The sequence below is a fragment of the Corapipo altera genome, unplaced genomic scaffold (assembly GCF_003945725.1).
Source record: "Corapipo altera isolate COAL_440 unplaced genomic scaffold, ASM394572v1 0, whole genome shotgun sequence".
Lineage (NCBI taxonomy): Eukaryota > Metazoa > Chordata > Aves > Passeriformes > Pipridae > Corapipo > Corapipo altera.
In genome coordinates, this window is record NW_020884872.1 from 71,425,645 (window position 1) to 71,447,539 (window position 21,895).

General features: G+C 41.2%; 1 protein-coding gene across 6 annotated transcripts in view; it reads right to left on the bottom strand.

Annotated features, from left to right (window-relative positions):
• Window positions 1-16,270: 16,270 nt before the first annotated feature.
• Window positions 16,271-21,895, bottom strand: part of WASF3 (WAS protein family member 3) — a 68,077-nt gene continuing 62,452 nt past the window's right edge. For all 6 annotated transcript variants that reach the window (XM_027652012.1, XM_027651975.1, XM_027651984.1 and 3 more), the window contains 3 exons: window positions 21,520-21,783; window positions 19,531-19,901; window positions 16,271-18,830 (listed from right to left, as the gene is read on the bottom strand). In XM_027652012.1, the coding sequence (XP_027507813.1) occupies window positions 18,673-18,830; window positions 19,531-19,901; window positions 21,520-21,783 (793 nt within the window). In that variant the 3' untranslated portion in view covers window positions 16,271-18,672. The remainder of the gene's footprint in view (window positions 18,831-19,530; window positions 19,902-21,519; window positions 21,784-21,895) is intronic.

A 21,895-nucleotide genomic window follows, 5' to 3' on the forward strand; every position in this document is an offset into this window, starting at 1 on the left:
TTTCCCTGGTGAAGTTAGAGCCCAAGGGGTATTTTGCAACCAGCATCCATTGGTTGCAAAAAAACTGCAGCAGAGGTAGTTTCCTGCAGAAGGGTCACAGGCCATTTGCAGTTTTCTGAGTCAAAAACAGTCCTTAAAACTCCATCTAAAAAACACCTGGAAGCAGTTGTCAAGCACTGTAATGGCCCTTGGGTTGGAGCAGCTGACTGTGAGAACCAGAACTAGAAACAAAATCCTGCCCAGGGGAGATTACAGGTTTGTTGCTGATGATAAAACCAGAGCAAATGTGAAGTAGAAGAGCAGGACTGTGCTTTTGTGTGCGCAGCATCATGGATAGGATATGGTGTTTCAGAAATAAATGGGGTAATGAACTGGTGCCTGTATTATGTGAGAGATTATCTTCTCTACAGTGACCATTGTAAAGTAATTCAGGAAGCAACACAACAACCTCTTGATAGCTCTGCTTTCCCTCTCATTCGCCATCAGGACAAACAGAGGTCTGGGTAGCTAATGAGGTATGGAGATGGTATTAGAGATCACTGTGAGACAGAAGAAGCTGGGAAGCTGGCAGGGCAGTTGAGAGGAACCCATCTTAGAAGAAAGGGTTTTAATCCTGATGTCTAAGCTTTCATATGAAATCCAGTTTAGTAGATGAGATGACTAAAGAGGAACTGATGGGAAGCTTTGACATTTATATAAACATGCAGGCACCTGTGCTTTAACCTACAAAGGCTTTATAATACCCAAATTGTCATCAAGATAACAGAGATCAGACTGCTCAACAAATTAACATCACCTTGTACTGCACATTGATGTTAAGGAGTTTGTTTTATAAACACACACCCATACAGGTAAGTCGCAGGCTGTGCAACAGCTTGTGAGGAGACGCAGGGAGAGCTTGGCTCATTCGGCTTGGAGAAGAAGTAGCTTCACAAGGACCCAGCAGTGCCTGTGGGGAGGTTATCAAGATAACAGATCCAGGATCTTCACAGTGGTGCATGATGGGAGACTACAGATAAGTGAAACAAGTGAGGTTGAAACTGCATATGAGGAGAAATTATTTCCCCATCAGGACTGCCAGATAGTGGCACAGGTTGGCCAGAGAGGTTGTGCAGTCTCTCTTGAGGGTTTTCAGGACTCCACTGGATAAAATCCTGAGAAGTCTGGTCTGACCCCGCTTTGAGGTCCTCCCGAGGTCCCTTCCAAACTGAATTGTCCTATGATCTTCATGGAGAATGAGACACACCTGTGGGTGTCCATACCATGGTCTGGAAGGCTTAGACCTTGGCAGAGCACTAGTTCATAACAAGGAGGCAGAGATCAAGCATGGGAAAACACACTTTAGGAAATGGGGGATCCCCATCTCCTGACATCTAGGTCTGCTGATGGGACGGCTTGAACCAAACTGCTGAACTTACTAGAGGAATAAACAACTGTCAAAAGGGCCTATAAAATATTGGTGGTATGGCTCAGTGATCTAGTGGACATTTCTGGTGTTAAACAATAGGAATTAATGACTGTAGTAACAGCACAGCCATGGACACAACCTCTACATGTTATGTATTGGATCCTCCTCCTCTACCTCTTGGTATGTGCTGCCTTAAATAGTAACAACCAACCTTGGTGCCTACGTTTAGGGGAAGGGCAGAGAAAGGATGGGTCTCTAGCCATATTTTTCACTTTTTACATTATGCCCTTCATAATTTTAAGTATTTTCCCCGTTATTCGTAACATTGGGCGCTCACAAAAAGTAACACAAACATTTTAAAATTTTAAACAATACAGAAAGATCTGCCTTGGGGCATGAGCTTTGGAAATAAAATTAATTAAAGTTACACAAAGGTCTTCATTGGCCCAAAGTGTGTTTATGTCATATCAGAGGCAGAAACAGTGTTTAAAAGAAAGAGTTAACACTTAGGTCTCCTCACAGGTAAACCAGAACAGCAGAAAGATCAGTGTTGCAGAATGAGGCAGCATTAGCGTTTGGATTCAGAGTGGAAAAAATCCAAGACAATTAAAAGCATATCCTTTATCAAACCAAACAGCTCACAGTCACTCAGCTCCAGCCCAAGATGTAGACACATTTCAAGTCCCCAGGGTGAGATCATCTGAAAGAGTTAAGGCAGGGCCTTGTGTCTGCAGGGTACCTGTCACAACATACCCTGGTCCTCACCTTAGAATTGTAGACAACCTGTGCTTAATACAGAGAAATAGAATGATCAATCACAGTTATGAATTCACCACGATCTGTTTCTCAAAATATCTGTCTAGCTGGTGGTGACTGATCCATTATTCCTTTGACATTTGACTGGAAAAGAACTAAGAGCACGTAAGTAACTTAAAGACATCCTGTCCTCTGTAGGATTGAGGCACAAGGAAAAGCTACACAATAAGCAACTTTAAGATTTCCTTCCTTCCCTACAACTGAGGCACAAGGAAAAGCTTGCACAATTTCTGGTGCCTTCCAGTCACCAGGACTACCAATGCTGATGTCGTGGCGCGGGGGGGGGGCGGGGGGGAAGTGAGGAAGAAAAATCCTGCCACTGCCAGCATTACTAATCAAGTACTAACATTTATGACATGAACATTTTCTATGACAGCTAGTGCTTTGCTAAGCTAATATATATTCCTTAATACTATTTTCCATATTATTATGTCTGGCATTATTTCTCTAAATGTAATACAATTTTGCTGCTATAAGAGAATAAAATACTACACATCCACAGTTTATAGAAATTGCTGTTCCCTGCTTTATCTTGACAGTGGATCAAGCCACCTGAGTTAGTGAAGTAACAGCTCGTTTGTCACTGTCCCAGCCACTTGTATAACCCCCTTGCTAGGAATCCTGTTCAAACTGCTTTTAGGCTTTCGTCCTGTTGAAAAGTTTCATCGAAAGTCTTGAACCTGCAACAAGAACTTGTTCCTGACTTACATTGCATGCATTTTTAAAAAACCTTCACACTCAAAAATACCTGATGGAAATCTCCATGTCAGCCACCTGGAACTGTTAAAATGGGCCCACCACCATTCTGCCCAGCCAAAACTTGCTCACCCAGCTGCTTCCATCTCCACCAGCCAGTGAGGTAAACATTTCCCCAGTTCATTTGCAGTTGGTCACTGGAAACCCCAAGTACTAACTCCTGAGTGACATGTTAGCCCACCCTGAAAGATGACAGAAGCTGCCCTACAAACCCTCAGCAACTTGGCCTTGGAGGGGTGTGGGGCTGCCAGTGAGCAGCATCACTCAGCCTGGGGATGAGGGAAGATGGGGGGAGGCTTGTCTTTAGGAGAATATGGGTTATAAACTCTGCCAGGTTTCACCTTAAAAGAAAAACATTCTTTCCTAACTTTTCATAGAACAAAACTCACCACACACACAAAACGGTAAAAAACTGTCCCTGCCATTGAAACCTGATCCCTCTGATCTGGGTTACTTTAGGGTCACCAAACCTCTTTGCTTTGTGTAGGAGAGAAGTCACTGGGAAGATGTAGAAAGTGTGACTTGGGGGGCTTATGCTCACATCATTCCCTGAATACTTCTGGAAATGAAGGTGTGTGGAGAATCCCTACCATGTGGAGTGTATTCCACAATGGAGACTAACAACAGAGAAAACATAAAGATTCGGATGCAACAAAAATAATGGTAGCACACACACATTTACACCTATCCAGAAGGTGGAGCCTATCCATCACCACTCTGCTCCCTGACAGGAAGAAAAGCAGCTGAGGCGAGTTCCTGGGGGAGCCTGGTGTTTTCCCATGTGGGGTCTGTGCAACAAAATGAATTATGGCTTTATCACCCAGCAGAGCTGTGTGCACATCAGCTGGGTGTAGGGCACCTGCCACATACCTCTGGTATAGCACAAAAGTTTGCATGAGCTAATTCACCCTGCCAAGCAGCAGATCTGCGGGTGCACCAGAGCACATTGTCACTTGAAAGACAAAGAAATTGAAATAAAATGAAGGAAGAATTTTTGGCTTTATGAGTACAGCTCCCAGGACATCAGGGCTTTTCCTCAGCTCTATATAACTGATAAAAAGGAATTAGAGGAACCACATTACTAAAATTATCTTAGGTGCATGCATATTATTGCAAGGATTAGGAAAAGATTAAAACCAGAGCAGCTATAACAGTGCTGTCTCATCCAAAAGATTTGCCTACCAATGAGAGACTGCTTGTGTAACACTCTTGAGGAGAAGCCAAGCACCAGGAGCTCAAGGACCCCAAAGCTGCTGTGAGGGAGCACTGGTGTGAGCAATGGGGCAGAGGTACCCTTCCCAAAGCCATGGGGGGCATGCAGGACAAGCTGCAGTGCCACCTCCCTTTTTGTACTAGTTTTCTCTTCCTTCCCCATTGTGGCAGGCATCCTCTTCTCCCTTTCTACTTCCTCTCTGCCAAAGTGATTCAGGAATTAGCACGGGATGCTTTTTGGCCTCCTTGTCATTACATTTAATTAGAAAATACCTTCATTTGCTTTCATTTTGCTCTTCTACCTAGCAGGATAGTTTGCATTTCACAGGCAATTCTTTGGTCCTGTTGATCTTTTTCTACCTGAAGTGAGCAGCATAAAGAGTCACACTGAATGGTTTAGCAGCAGCAGCTGTGGCAGAGCCAGTGTTGACAGCTGAAAGAACACCTGGAAAGTCTACAGGATGGTTAAAAACCAATGAAAAATGAAAAATGCTGAACATGCAGTAGGTCTGGGATGTCAAAGATCAGTGCAGACACAGGAAGCATCACAACTAGGTGGCACACAGAGAACAAACCAGGGCCCTGAACAGCATAGAGAAATAAGAAATTCATAGCAGTTGTACCATCTACACCCTTTGTCCATAGTTACATGTGTGCCTGAAACACCTTGACAGCAAACATAGTACTGGAATTCCCAGCTCCTCTTCGAACGGCGCAGCAGCGAGGCAGCAGTTCACTTTCTATGTTCCTTTGGCATCAGGCTTTGCCAGGGCCACTACCCAGAGCAATAACTCATATCAGATCCAGTGCCATGTTACTTTTTTGGCTTTGTTGCATATTTGCATCAGCAGTATCATAACAAATCATCTTTCAGAGACCAGATACCTTAAAACTCTATGCCCCATAAGTTAGTAATAGAGTAATGAGAGTGTCTTCTAATTAAATGTAATGATGAGGGCAAAATGCGTATAGGTTGGTAATATAGCAACTGTCACAAGTGCTCAGATTAAGATAGTCACAAACACTTCTATAATGTATGAAATAAATCAGATTTTCCAGGACTAGTTACCTTCTCAGTGGATAGTGAATGCTAAGAGCTTTTCAGATCTCTGCTATAATAGTACAGGTTACACTGTATAATTTCAGATTGCTCTTGACTTGGCTTTTGTTTATGTCTCTTCTTAAGCCATGCTTCCATGGCTGAAACTTCCAGCCTTCAGCAGTTATAAGTGAAGTTTGCAACTTCCAGTGTACACAAGATTTTCTTTGGATCCACTCTTAGAAATGCTAGCGGGCCAGGAAAAATAAGTATGTTGCTATGAATGTGTCAAATACACCCTTCATGGTACACATACATGTGCTCACCTGGTGCCCCGCACAGGGGCAGCCTCTCACCAGAGACAACAGATCTTCACTAGATGCAAATGAAAATGCAGCAAAGCATGTACACATCAAATCCTAAAAAAGATTCACTGCTGAGGAAGCAATCTAGGAACAGAATGACGAAAAGAAGCCTGTCTGCTGTATTTCTTGCCACCTGTTCACATGGGGCTTTTTGAGTCTAGTTCACTTAAAGAAACTGCAGTCATCTGGCAGAGCTGAAATGAAAACACAAATCAAAATAACAGCCCTGTTTTTTTGGTTTGGCTAGACATCTACAGAGATAGAAAGATATGATAATTGTACAACTCAAAAACTCTAGGCATTTCAATAGAATTAACTGTAAATGAAGTTAATTACCTTGAAAGAAATAATTCATTAAAACAACCAAATGAGCTGTGTCTTAAAAAAAAATAAGTTTCAGGATCTATTCTCTTTTCTATAAAAAAATCAATATATTTAAAGGAATTTGCAGTATCTAAAGTTTTCTTCCATATTTTATTTGCCTAGATAGGCCACAACCAAAAAAATAAAATTAATTCCCCATGACAGCAGGAAATAAGGAATGCATAGTAGATACAGGCTTTAAATGCTGCAGTAGAGATGCAGTTTTACAGAAAAAATAGCCTGTCTGTACATGGTTTTGCTGTACACACAAAAGCAGCTGCATTACAGAAGATTATTAACCAAACTGGTTCAACACTTTAGTTTCTATTCCCTAAGAAATTCTGAGAAAACCTTAGTCTAAAGAAGTCAGTTTTGAGTAATTTACTTGAAAGCCATTATGTGTTCTCTGAAAAAGCTAATTTTTTAAGCTATTAAAACAGCCCACCTGAAAAGCCACCTATCCTCCTCCCCCTACTTCAGTCCTCTTGCACCTGCTGGTTCTTTTTGCATCTTTGTAAGCACAGCAGATTTAAGACAGACTTAACTTGGTTGTGCAAAGCTGATTTAAAAACAGAGGAGAAGAGGTGATGTAAAGAATCTGAATAAAGTTAATCTTGGACCAGTGGCTGTATTCATCATACAGAAGAAGAGAGAGCATGGTGGCATGGGGAGTTGGAGAAGAAATAGCACCACAACTTTAAGAAGCTACAGAGAAACAGCCAGGGAGCGTCAATACTCTGGCACATCACGTTCACTGCTACTGTGAATTATGATAAACTGCACAGCGGAAGATTTTATGTACCAGCCATGGGCATTCAGTCAATTTTAATTGTGATATGGCTTTGGAAAGAAACAGTGTTCTGATTGAAAGGTTTTCTTTCATTGTCACCTTTCCCCTCTGTTCAGAATCAAAGCAAATTGCAGAAAAATAGAGCCTGAAGAACAGAACAGCTGAAACAGACTGTTATATGGCTCCAGTCAGCTCAAAGGAAAGAACAACAACAAAAAAATCAGGTGGTGGAAATGCCTTTCCAAGACACAGCAGAGACGGATGCTGTGGTTTTGCTATGGGCAGATGCAGACCAGAAGAGCAAGCTGGACTGGGAATCACACCATATGCTGTAGGAACACACTGGCTACAGGGTCTTTGCTGAGATGGCTGGGTTTGATCTGAATCCACTCCCTGCTTGATATCATTACAGCTTTAAATTGAGAACAGTTTGGTCCATGGCAAATCTCTCTGCTCAGGGGTGGGCTTTGAATCAGGAAAAAGCCCAGGCTCCTGTTCAGATAATGTAGCTGCCCACCAACTACTCCTCAAATTCAGGTTAGACTGCTGGGACCATTTTTTCTTTCTGTGTTTATACACCACGAGCAGTTGCAAGCTTCTGGCTATAACCACAAACACTAATAAACTGACAATGCCTGCAACACATTTCTTGTTCTGAAAGAATGAAAACCCCATCTGGAAACTGCAGTTATATCAAGTTTATTAAGAAAGGATAAAATGATCCTTCTTATGCTATTAGTACTATTGGCTTGTAATCTCTTGATGCAGTTTAGATATTATGGAATTTCAGACTTAATATTCCACCCAGAGGAAGATATAAAAGCCACTATTGATTTCCACTCCCTATAAGTAGGCTTGATCTCTATGTAAATTAAAGATTCTATAATAAATTTCACAATATAGATTAGTTGTCATTCAAGTCTTGATTTATTGTCATTCCAGCAGGCTGACTTATCTGCAAGTTCCAGGCAGTAACACACCTAACAAAATCTGGTTAGGCCTTTGCCCATTAATGCCCACATCTATAGACTCTCTTCAAACATCATAAGGAAATTTTGGGATGTATTATGAGAGAAGGAGTGGTATACACAGCAGTGCTGCAAAAAGCATCACTCACTGTCATCATCCCAGAGGAATAATTACCACCTTTCTTTTCACCTGAGGAGGACAGGGCAAGACAGCAATGTTTTCCCTCTACCAACTATTTAAATCCTTCAAATAGTTGGAGAAGTTCCAGAAAAGAGAAAGCAAAGCAGCAACATAAACATGCTAAGGTCTTCCACATAGCACCCTAGCTGGCTTCTCCCCTGACATACATCTGGGGACTAGGGAATGCTGGTGCTGCCAACAGCTCCCCCCATACCACAGTGAGGGTGTTTCCTTTATGCGCTTCCCTTAGTGACCAGGAAGCATTTACTTTCTCCTCTTCAGAGCAATGAAGACACTGGTGGGACCCACATCTCAGTCACTGGACTTTGGGAAGGGAAATCTTACCATCAGGAAGGTCCTTGTCACACACACTGGAGGAAAAACAACCAAACATCCTGGGAGGAATCAGATATGGGAGGCATCGGGGACCACATCAAGCCTTGAGAGCTTGGTCTAACCCTACTGCAAGAAAGACATTGGACCAGAGAACTCCTGAGGCCCCCTCCTGCCTGAATTAACCTATGATCCTATGAAAGAGCAGAGGAAAGCCTATCTGCTAACTAGGGCTCATTTCCACCACGCAGAGGGGCACTGGAGTCTAAGGAAACAGCATTAGCTCTTATTGCTGAATGTACTTCCCTTCCTAGCTAGGGGATGAATTGCACATTATCTCCTCATCCAAACATGTGCTTGTTCACAAGAGTGCGGGAAAACTTAGGTCTGCCAAAACCTCACTCTGATTCTCCAGTCCGTTTCTAAAGGGCAGCCATAAAACTCTCTCATCCTTAAAAATTAGCCTTATCAACGCCAACAAGGCTCTCAGATTATTTCTCATTAGGCTGCTGCTAAGCATTAGAAAACCTCTCAGTGTGGCGAAATTCAAAGTACATCACACAAGTAAGGCTGGAGAAGAACAACCAAGGTTTTCTAGTTTCATCTTAGGCTCAGCTACAGCCAAAGTCCAATGATGCAACTAACTTCTTTTTTTATTTAGTGATTTTTATTACCACATCACTCAGAAGCTGAACAGCACATCCATTGCCAGCCATACATTGTCTCTGCTGTATAAAGAGGGACTCACAAGATTTCTGACTCAAGCATTGCATTTAAAGCAACACAGTTGACATGCACTGATGCTCAGCACCCTTAAGGCTCAAGCTCACAACTGAAAGCAATGGACACAAACTGACAGACAGGAGGTTCCCTCTGAACATCAGGAAACACTCACTGTGAGCCTGACTGGACACTGGCACAGGTTGCCCAGAGAGTCTGTGGAGTCTCACTCCTCAGAGATACTCAAAAGTCATCTGGACATAGTCCTGGGCAACCAGATACAGGTCATCCTGCTTGAGTGGGGGGGCTAGATCAGATGGCCTCCAGAGGTTGCTTCCCATCTCAACCCCTCTGTGATTCTGTGAATGAAAAATTTAAAACATCCAATAAGAAGCTGCTGCAATTCACCCCCATCTACCAACTTCCTTGTAGGCCTTCTCTTCATTTGTGCAAAGTCACATCACCTCACAACCAGGGCAGACTCAGACTTGTGAGGACATTTACAGGTGGGAGCTCAGCCAAGGTGCACCTTGGCTGTCATACCTTGTTGCTCCAGTGGTTTTAGTTTCATGGCAGTTTTACATTTAGAGCACCTTGTTCCGATTTTGTCAAGGACTCCGAGACTCTGAACCTCCAGTAGTCAGCACAGTTGCATATGCACTAAGATTTTGCTGTACACCCACTTTTACCACAGTGCCACTCAGCTACTCAAAGAGGATTGTATCTCTTTCTCCATAACTTGAACTTCTTCATCTCCTCTCTCTGTCCTCATACACTTATATTTTAATTAGAACAAGTTCTTATGACTGCCCCATTTGTCCACTGGAGGTCAGTGTCTTTCTACAGAAAGACTGTCCCTCTTACCTGGTGGGTTTGCAGGTGATGGAAATCTTAAAGCAGCACTGCATTTTCCTGTTACAGGATTTTAGACCTTCAGGTACATGATGAAGACAGAAGCCTAATGTGGGCCCATCATTGCCAGAGGAAGCCCGTTCCTTGCATGTCCTGTCCCAGTCCGAGTGACACAAAGAACTGCAGGAACCTCAAATGTAGTGTTTTCCCAGATACTAAAAGATGGCTCAATCCAAAAGCTGCTGCTGCCCTCCTGCAGCTCTCCTGCCACCTCTGCAGCATTACAGGAGGTGTGTCAAGCTCCCCTCCCAGGGAGCATCTCGTGGGGCAGGAGCTTCCTAAGTGTTGACTGAGCATCTTGAAACATTTTCGTGCTTTCTGCATTATCTGGCCTTGTATTTAAATCAAATACTAAAGTTTCATTACCAGCCAATAGATTTTTATTATCTAGTTAATTCTACTTGGCTCGTTTGCAGGGATGAGCTCCAGCAAACACGGCTGTTTAGGCTGCTGCACAGGCTGCGTAGGAGAGGTGCTGCACCACGCTGCTTTCAGAAACACCCCCTCATTAGCAAGCCTTCCTCAGCTATTGCCAACGCTTTGCCAGACATTCAGCACAAAGATATGGGTGTTTGCATCTCCCAAGCTGAGCAACATATGATGCTGAAGGATGACAGCAGTAGCGGCCAAGAGCGAGCAAGTGTGGCAAGGAAGGATAAACATCCATGAGAACAGGGCTGTTTGGCAGTCATGCATAGAGCGCAGACATTGCTCAGGCACTGGCATCTCTATCAGTGGATAGAGATCTGTGGATCTGTGGATCAGCCAGTCTCTTCTTTGGAAGCAAATCTGCTCACTCCCTCTCACCACACTGTAACTCCCATCATGGAGTAGCACATGAATTTGGTTCCTCCCAAGTGCAGCTTGGCACGAGACCTGTTCTCACTGCAGCAGCAGTCATTTAGTTTGCATGAAGCAAAATTCCTGAAGCCCCACTAGTGCTGACCAGCACCCACTGTGCCCTGCTCTCCAGACTCACTCCCTTTGAGTCCCACTTCTGAGTAGCACGGACACGGTCTGACCAGCTAGCTGATGTCATGGATGTTTATGCTGCAGTTTTGCCTATTAACAGTAGATACCTCATCATCCATGAATCTCAAGGCAGTTCCAGTGAAAGGAAGGTAACACTACCAGAGACTCTACTTGCCTGTATGCCCCTAGTTTGAGCCCCAAATGGAAAAAAATGAGGCATTAAAACTGATGAGATGAGACAGTTCCCATGTCATGTATCTCAAGACCTGGAACTTTCAAGTCCTACTATATTTCCTTTAACTTCTGTGCTAGGAAATTAATGGTGCCTCCTGTATCTTTAATTCTGTCCTGCCAAGACCACTGATGTTCTCAGAGGGAAATTTTGCTCTTTCCATCCCACTACCTCTCCATCTCATTTCACATATATTTCTTATCATAGTCAACAAACTTTTCTACATCCTTTCTACAGCACTGATATCCCTGTTAGCATTCAGACAGTTGGGTGAGAATAAATGGTTGCTGCCCAAAACCCAGAGAGAAGCCATACCTGCAGCAGGCTGGTAATTACAGCAATTGTGCAAAGCTCACATCTGGAAGCCTTAAAATAGAGCTGCACTTTAGAAGTGTGCCTTACCCACATATTCCTTTTATATCCTACCACCCTGAGTATTTCATGGTTTGCCTTCTGAGCAGAAAACATTACCAGTTCACCAGACTCCTTTAGTAATTCTTACAGTCATGAATTTTTAAAAAGACCTGTTTACTATTTAAAATGTCAGCTTAAGTCTATTTATCAGGTATTGAGGCCAACAGCGCCACCAGTGTCATTTGTACCCTTATGTCTCATCTGCTGAAGCAGGCAGATGGCTGAATGGAAGAGAAAGGTCATGGCATACTGCAGCTGATAAGATGAGGAGAATAAAATAGGGAAGGTGATCTTCAGGGAGAAGGCTAAAGCTTAGCCTCACCATTTGGAGGCTTCTGTATGGAGATAAAACAAAGAAGTATCATCAATTATTCACCAAAACATTTTCTCCTATTGTTTAGAACAGAAAGTGTCTTGACCTTTCTCTTCTTCCTCATGTCTGTTCTAAAAATCTTTATTTTCCTATCTCCCATTTAGGAGACAAAAGAATGCCACAGACCTGTGGTGTTATTTTCCTATTTAAGTGAGGCAACCATACTTAAATGCTTTTACTCTGCTAATGCAGTAAGTAAGAAGCCATGTTATAGCTAGACAACTCCCACATCCCCTATATCAAATAATTCTAGCTGTTGGCAGCTGCCTCACCATTTGGTATATTTTAACTAGGTTTGAAAATCCCTAAAGTAAGGATTTCTTATCTCTTTCAGCAAAGTAGGAAGTAAATCTATCAAGCCATATAAATAATTCATATAAGTTCTAGAAACATAGCAAGGAATATAGGTCAGGAGGGGCACCACAGGAAAGGAATGGAGCATCCTTTACTTAAAACATGGTAGATCTAAATTCAGTTTCCTAGGCAGACCATGTCAACTTAAAGAATGAAGATGGCTCTTAAAAAATTTAAAAAGCAAGGGTTGACTTGATAGTCACTGAGGGTTTTGAAGAGAGTACAGAGGATGATCAAAAATATGATACTTTTTTCAGATAAGCATTTGTCTGGTGGCAGTCATTTGGGTACAAGGCAGCAATCTTGCTTATCTTTCTTAAAACACTTGTGAAATGTAACAATAGTGGTTTGGATCAGTTACGGCAAATCAGTGACTGGTTACTGAGAGAAGCAATGAACCAGCAGGATCAATGTATTTTAAAGTAAATCCCTAATGCCCCAAAGAACTGTTGATGAACACCAGTTGTTTTGATATACACAGTGCAACTGGCCCTGCACACAATACACACCTTAACGTTTTCTTGTCACAGTCAGAATAAATATTTTGATGAACTTAGACAAAGGTTCTTCACAGCAATCCAAAAACTCCACCAAACTGCTTGTAAGCAAAACTTCTAAACCTTTGTTAGAGCAAAATATGCCATAAATAGAAATCAGGTAGAAATAAATTTATGGGGAAACTCTCACAGCCAGCCTAGAAAGTGTTACTTTGATTATCATTCTGAGAATATGAAACACACAAGAGTCCTCCTTCCTCAAAGATAGAAATAATATTTAAAACATAATGGCAATCAGAAGCACTTTAGCCAGCTGTGTGAAGGCACCCTAAGAAGAGTTTTAGGAAGCATGCTAAATTTGGAAGGAAATCCAAACAGAACAGAAGAAAACAAATACAAATAAATCCAAAAGAGTGAACCAAGCAAAGTTAAGGTGAGGCCTCACATGGCTGGAATGACCAGTAACTTCAGGAAGATTCACAGTTCATCACTAAGATAAGCCTTATGATAAAAAATCCTGGTACAGCCATCATCCTCCCCAGTGGAGGATTAAAGCCCTTGTCCTGAAGCAGCACCCCTTTTAACACCATTACCACTACAGTCACAGAACAAGAATCTATCCAAGGGAAAGAAACCACGGCTGGCCAACCAACCAAACCATAAATCCTGATGAAGGAGGGAATGGGATGATGCTTGGCTGGCAACATACAAACTATCTATTGAAAACCAGGAGCATGAGAGTCAAGAGAGAAGGATGCAACCTTGTCCCTCCAGAGAGGAACAGGCTTCAGGTGAAAGCCAGGACTGGGCTAAGGAGTTCAAGAGAGCAAGGGCACTTCTACAATCGCTGCTGACTGCATCCAGTTTGTGAAGGGTGACAAGGAGTGGGCACAGGGCCTTCAGCAAGTCAGAGAAAGGTACTGGGGACTAGGAAATTAAATTCATTACAGAAATAAAATATTAATAGCAGGATGACTCAGAAAACTAACTAAAGAATTCATCAGCACTAGCAGCTATCGAGAGAACCTGATTTTCAAGAACAAAGAAAACAGATGAGTTCTGCCATGCCCCTTGGTGTAGCTGGTAGGACTCGTGTTTAGAGTTGCTGCCAAAGGGGACAGACTGCTCAGTATTAACTGGCACTAGGGTAACTCGGTCAGATTCTCAGGCCTCCTTTCCTCTAACCTACACTTCACTGGCAACAGAAGTGACTGCTGAACAGGGCAGACAGTTTTCATGTGGTACAACAGGACGCGACTGAAAATGCCAAATGACTTGGAAAGGCAATACATGTAGGACAAGCTGCTGAGATATCTCAAAACAGTTGCCGTCAGCCCTAATCTCCAAATCACTCTGCATGTGAGCCCTTGCCAAGAGGAAAGCATAGTACTCCTCCTTGCTCTGGCTAATCAGATAAGAAGTTCTCTATTTATCTGCAGCAGTAAGAATTAATCTCAAAGAGACTACTATATTTATCTAAGAATCTTAGGGGCTAGTTGTTTTCTTATGTAGCTGAAAAGCCTAGCCCAAACCTGAGACTGCTTTCCATTCAAAGTGCACATCTGTGCTACCCACAGATGAGAACATGTTTCTCCAGAGAAACCTACAGATACTTGACAGCACATGAAAAAACATTCTTTGCCTCTGATGTTAGTAGAGAAAGCAAAATATGAAATTGCTTCTTCCAGTTTTGTACCTAAAGGACATTTTTTTCAGTCTACTTGTTTATTTCTCTTCTTCTCTTTAATGAAAGATGATGGTCAATGGGGAACCCACAGTCCTTCTGGAGTACCCCCACTTCCTTTAAAGTACAAGGGAACTCGGAAGGGTGTTGAGTGACAAGCTCAAGTCTCTCCTGACTATTCTGTGACTGACACAAGGGCCTGAGGGATTCTAGGAGGGATCCTAATTTATTTTAATTCCCTGTATATCACTGACAATGCTTAGAGTACCTGAATGCAGATCTGCCTCAACATGCTGAAAATCCTTGAACTTCTGTGTGTGTGTGTGCATGTGTGTCCATGTATATAGGTACTCATTCCTATCAGGAATGCCTCAGACTCAGAATTAAAAATTCAGGCTCCCACAGGGCAAAAACCTTTTCCCAAAGCAGAATACATCAGGTTGAATTTCTGTTTATTTGGTTTTTCAGAAGTAAAAAAATGTGTCACGTCACCAAAAAAAAAATTCACTGTCAAAACCATCTCTGGATAAGCTGGTCTAATATTTATTTTACTCCTGTGCTAGGAACTAATACCTCAGGTCAGAATTTAATTTGTGCAACTTCAGCTTCTAGACATAAGATTCTAATGAAGTCTTCATTATTATCAGATTTATACTCAGTTTAGTTTATAGGGAGATTTTAAACAATTTTAGAAATTACATATTTGCTGTATCCTTAGGTATCTTTTTTCAAGGAGAAGAGAACATCTCTTCATTATTAAAACAGCGCCCAGCATGAGAGAGAACATACCTGAAAAATACATCAAGAACCAGTTTTCCAAGGAATCATTTCCCTTCCTCTCAACTCCATCTGCGTACTGCAAGTAAGCTCAGTTTGGAGCTTGTTCTCAATAACACGCATCCCTCTTACAATAAAGATTTTTTTCCTCCTCTATTCAATTAATCTTGGTAAAAAGAAATCTCAAATACCTAAAGATCCAGTTCAGTTTACTTCCATGTAAATTGTTTAATGTTCAAATGCAACCACAAGAGCTGTAGAAGCAGCACACTGAGTGACCATCAGTCCTAACTCCAACTGATCGATGAGCAGTCAGAAATGCTTTACACCAAGAGGACCTTTGAAACAAAAAAATAGCAAGCTTGTATATTCAGTTTCACTCTAAGTTACTTGAATTAAGTTCAAATCATAAAATGGAAAATTGGAGAGAAATAAGAACTGAGTGCCAGAAGGTCTGGAGGTTTTGGTTGAATGGAGTAAAGATTAATTTATTTTCCCAGGAAACAACTGAGTCTAAGATGCATAAACAAATCTGCTTCATTTACAATTAGGCTACTGTATTACACAATTGGTTTATATAAGTTCTTTCCAGGAGGATTAAAAGCCTCTTCTGGCTTTAATCTGATTACAATTAAAAGATTAAATTAAAAATATTTTTTCTAGTAGGTAGACATGGGTTTGCATTTTTCAGTATTGTGCTTGGCATCATTAACCTACAAAGACCCTTCTTACTGGGAAAGTGAGGAAAGAGACTTGCTAATAAAACTTATATTTTCTGCCTTGTTCTTTCAGGAAGCAAAGCTGATGTTTAATGCATTTCACTGAAAAAAAACCCTAAAGCTACCTGTAGGGAAATTAATGCCTATTTAGACCAACCAAGAACTTGAACTTGGAGCTTGAATCAAGGCTGCAAAAGCAAAACATATGCATGTTTGAAGAAGCAGCAGAACATCAAGGGAATGTGGTTTTGTGGATTCCAGCCTTCATCCCAGGAACATCATGGTTCCCTGGCATCACAGACAGCATTTGGAAGCCTTACATTTTCATTTCTGTTACATATCAATAAGTTAACAGCAAAATCTTACTAATCTAAGGAAAGACAGGTTCAAAAGTGAGATTTTATTCATATTTGTTACTTATCCACAACCCGAAGTATGATAAAACTGATAAAAACAGCCTAGAATCATGTTTACATCACTAAATTCAATTCACATTTTGTTCATAAAATACCAAAAGGAAAATGACAACATTGCAGGTTCAGAAAAACAGGTTGGCTACTATGACTGAAAAATCTACACTATCGTAACTGGTCACAACTGATTGCTTGTTAAATGCTTATTATTTAAAATAAGCACAAATTACAAAATTTCAGACACACTCAACTTTTGTGCTCATAAAATATATCTTCTGTTGTATCAAATTTCAGGAGATTGGTAAGAATTTTCTGCTGAGATGTTTCATTTCAGCATGTATCAAAAGAATAGAGAGTACTGTCACCACCTACACAGTGATGTAACACTGAGGTCCCAGTTGCACTACCCATCCAAAGAATTATTTTGCAAGCACACAACTATGGTAAGGACAAGCCATCTCTCATACAGTGATGAAAACCACCATCAGGCTATTACCTAAATTTTGCCCTCTCTGGTGGACACACGGGCCTCAGACTCCAGGACACAAAATAAAGCAGAATTTAGCTTGGCATTTTAAGGCAAAGACAAAAGCAGCTCAAACTGGGATGGAGATGAATACCCTCAGCTGCCCCTGATTACCAAGAGCTGTGGTTGCTCCCCACTATGCAGAGATTGGTCATACTTTGTCATAAATTTAAACACCAAACTGCGGCAGCATCTCAACCCCCTACCATAAAGGCAGCTGCCACGGATTGTAAAGTCATACACAGATTAAACAGCAATGCAGTAGCCAACAGTTTGCATGCAAACATCGTGTTAGACTGTTACATTCTCAGGACTAAAACTGTTAATGGTGTAAACACAGGTTAGATAATCACCTTCCATTTCTCTTTATTTTACATACTTTTTTTTAAGAACAGATAGGGCCTCACAGAACAAAGGAGCTTTACCAAATTTTAAACCTGGAATTACACAGACTTCCGTTACAAAGATTAAAACTGTAATCTGGTAAGGAAAGGGCTATTCCCCTCCTATGAATAATTTTTTTAAAGCCTCATTAGGCAAAGCAGCAGCCTGATTCTCAGTCCAGAAGAGAGCAGAAACGAAACAAACAAAAAAAATTTTAATACTGTACTGCAGGGGAAAAAAAAAAAAAAAGGAATTATTTTTAAAGAAAACAAAGACAGCCAAAGCAGACTTTATGGCAGCAACTATCCCTAGGCAAGGAACAAAAAAAGTGTATGTATGTGGCATAGTACCCCAAAAGCCATTAAAACTGCTTTAACTGCCAATGTTTTATCCATGGGATGTACTGAGAAATACATTCAACGTAAGAGTTCTGAGTAAATGTGCTACATGACTACACATGTACAAATCAACAACAGAACTTATTTACACACGTTTATACCTACAGGCATGAAGACCAAGTTTAATACTTGTGAAATGTATCTGATTGCTAGATCCAGACTGTTCCAATCTTCATAAGAACAGTAGCATTTCTACACTCCAATAACCATGTTGTTTCAATCAGGTCTATCCGGCATCCACGTCATCTCTACCATAAAACTGAAAAAGCTCTACAGGTATTTTAACGTTTATTTGTAACACGGTATATCTGCTACCAAGCAGAGATACCCCTCCCCCAACACTCTTCCCAACAAGCAGCCAGCAACCTAAAGCTGGTACTGTTACAGACATATCCAGTCTGCTCGCCAAATGTTCTTCTTGGACCATGTGGATTCATTTTTCAAAGTATACATTTCATCATCTGCTACATGTTTAAGATAAAAAGGAAGATAATATAAAATCAACTCTTTATGCATAAAAACTTAAGCCCAGAAGTGGTTAAAAATAGACTAAGGTGGGCATAATTAGTACCTAATTAAAAAGCTAAAAGTCACATTTACGGAACCTAACACTTCACTCAGTCATATAGTTAACTGCCCTCAAACACTAACAACCAGACCAATTCACAAGTACCTAAGTTTCTTATATAATTAAAAGAATAAGATGTAAAGTCAAAAAAATATATTTTATCCCTTCAAGATCAGGAAAGTAAAATAAAATGCTGGTTCTGTAACAGTGCAACAACTGCAGCATATTTTGCACGCAGCACATGAGTTGCTACATTTAGTGGCACTTAAGTATTATGCAGTAAATACTGAAAGTAAGACAAGTTTCTGATCTGCATAAGCATAATCACATCATTATTACCAGAGTTGCTAAGCTACAGCATTCTGAATAATACCAATTCAATCTTAGCACTTCCATCACTAGCCTTAATACATGTCAACGTCCTGCTTTACATCTTGCTAAGAGAGCAACCACTGAAGCCAAGTATTTAATGTAGTTGCCACTGGGCTTGGACCATGTTCAGTCTGACCAGTCGTTCTCATCAAACTCTGAATCATCATCGGAATCGCTGTATTCCACCGCAATGCGCCTCGAAAGGATGGTCGCCACATCATTGCCAACAGGCTCGCGCTTGGCTTCTTGCTCACGTTGCTCCTGCACCTTCTTCAGCTGAATTCCTGTAGAGACAATTACTCTAAGACAAAGTTTCCAATGCAAGAGATTTTAGGTTTTATATTGTTATTGGTGAGTTTGTTGTATTATAAGAATATGCTCCGGAAGAAGGAGGGGAAAAAAACAGAAACCGCTGATTAAGGAGAGACTCTCTGAGCAGGAATTCCGAGAGAAAAGAGAGAGATCGGAATCCATTCTCAGAGACTGAATGCTTCCGGACTTCTAAAACTGCCATAAATATGTTAAGGATAAATATTCAAGACTATACAGATCCTTTTGATCTGAAGATGAAAGTTTTCATAATTGTATGTGGAAATGCCATTAGACCTACAGCTCCATATTGTTAAGTAAAGTCAGGAAGAATCACTGGTTAAAAATCAGTGGGCTGAAGCCTGGTGTTGGGTAACTCAGTTCTTCTAAGCAGAAGCAAAAGTCAGGTACATCTACTGGCACTTTACATTAGGAACACAAGTGCTGTTTTTATTACATCCACACAAACAGTAGAGCATGCTTGACAAAGCTGTACATCTTCAGGCATCAGAAAAAGATTCAAAGTCATGGCTGACAAATGTCAGAACAGGTGTGTGGTACCTGTGGCTAATGACACTCTGCTCAGCTGGCAGAAGAAGCCATGAGCTCCTATCCATAGAAAACACAGCGCTTTCGGTGAAAAAAAGTAATACCTAGAGCTGAGTGCCCACTTACCCATTCTAATGGCAGCAAGGAGATCGCTCCGTGCATCGCTTATCGGTGCCTGGGCAGGTTCATGGCGCTTTGCCTCCGACGCCGGAGGAACGTGCATTGGGGAGGAAGAGAGGGATGCACCTGCAGCAGGAGGGCCTGGAGGGGGAGGAGGTGGGCCGGGAGGAGGAGGAGCAGTGACAACAAGCCCACTAGAAGGAGGAGGATGAGCAGCTGCATATGTAGAGCCAGTCACCAGTCCAGAGTGGGAAGGTGGCACGGGAAGCTGAAGGGGACTAACAAATGCAGTTTGTGCTGAAGGAATCATAGGGGGAGGAGGAGGAGGGGGAGGACCTGTAGGGTTGTAATAATCCACCATCTGAGCTGGAAGCATCCTATATAAAACAGAACAAAAACATTTAATGCGTTGAAAGTTAGGACTTGGAGAATCATCACCTCTTAACCTGCTCTCATCCAACCTCAGCTAAAACAAAAATCAAAAAGAATTTAAACTGGTGAATTAAATATGCAAGTGATTATAAACATATGAACTGTCAAGTACTGGTAATATATTAAGATTTAAGACAGATGTCTTTAAAGACAGCATCCTTTCAGCATTCTAAAAAGTGAGCTTTTTATCTTTATTCTCCTGCCTAGTTCAGTATAAAGTGTTTGTTACTAAACAGCTCCTTTGTGGGACTATTAAGTACAAGCTCTATGATGAAGGGACCAAGAAAACTGCAAACTACATGTATCAATCCAATAGAAGACCAAATGTTATACAAATATTAACAGATAATAGAGAACTCAGGCACAGAGAGCTATGGAAAGTATAAATGGAAAGATTTACCGAAAGGTATATCATGTGTCTCATGTGCTTCTTCAGTTAGGTTTATCAATTTAAATACCACTTAATTAAATTGATACAATTGATTGATACTTTAAACAGGAGGTACAGGTAAGAGCTACTTGCCTTGTTATCATGTCATGAAAAGTAATCTTAAGCAGAAAAAAAAAATGAGGCTATAAGAGCTATGAAGTAGGCAAAGAACTAGATATAGGAGACAGGAGTGGAAGGAAAGTGACTGATGACATTCGGTGACAGGTCAATGTTCATGACAATTGCAATACTCTGACAATGGTCATGGACCTGAGGACTAAGCACAGTAATGTGTTATGCACTGGAAATAACAGAGAAAGGGCAGGTTGAAGCAGTCACTCATAACTGAGTCATCTGCAACATGATACAGTCGTGAATCAGGCAAATGCTATCCCAGGATGCATCAAGCAAGGCTGACCATCCTTGGCTTGCCCAGTTTGGAACGACAAAGGCAAGAATGACTACAACTTCCTTGGGGTTACAGCTTGAAAATTTAAGGTAATTACACTAAAGAAGAGACACAGACTGGTTAGAAAACAGATGTTTTCTTGCTATTGGAGAGCCAGTATTCTAGAGCAAGCCTTCCATCAGAATGCATTCAGGCAAAATATCTACACAGGAGTTTGATAAATTCCTGTCTTGAATTATGGAGTGGCATTTGTCCTGCGGCAGTAGGGAATTTGACTATGTCTGAGGAGAGCCCTTCCTGTTCTAGCCCAAGCTCCTTTAAAAAGTCATTTCAGGGATGCAACAGACTCCACATTAATCACAATGAGCAATACTTTTTCTATGCATTTCCTGAAGTTTAAACTATTAATCAAATTATGTTGTAACTGTTTTCCACTTTAAAGAAAAATTATCCCCTTTTTAATACTATATTAGGAACCCTTAATATTTTACAAGCATATTGATTTCACTACATTCAATACGCAGTTCATTATTTTTGCTTTCACTATTTCATTTAAATTCAGTTCACACATAGAAATTATACCAATTTTTTCTGTCCTGCCCAAGGAGGTAACTAATGTATTTGGGATCTTTTTGTGTGATACATTACACATTATCACAGTTATGCAAAACATGCATCCCTCTAGTTTTGTCAAGAATCCACTAGAATAAATCAGGAGATTTACCCATATTCTGCTGGTACCACAGGTACTGAGCTATGCTGGCCATCTGAAGGTTGGGGTGGAGGTGGAGGTGGTTGCTGAGGTCTGTTTAAAGTAGCATGTCGTACAGTGGTGGAAGGTGGTCTGTATTCATGCTCATGGCTTTGGGATGCTGCCATGTACTGTGGACCATCTCCTGCTCCATATGAAGGCATTGCTATCTGCTGATGGAGGGAATGATTCGGAGTAGCAGGATAAGAATAATCTGTAACATCAGATGCATGGGACCTAAAATTAAAGTAAATGAATGCAGAAAAACAGATTATGTGAGAGTAACAGGGCATTATCTAAGTAACTGAGAAAAAAAACTAAAAGGAATGCAATCAGCATTATTTTTCTT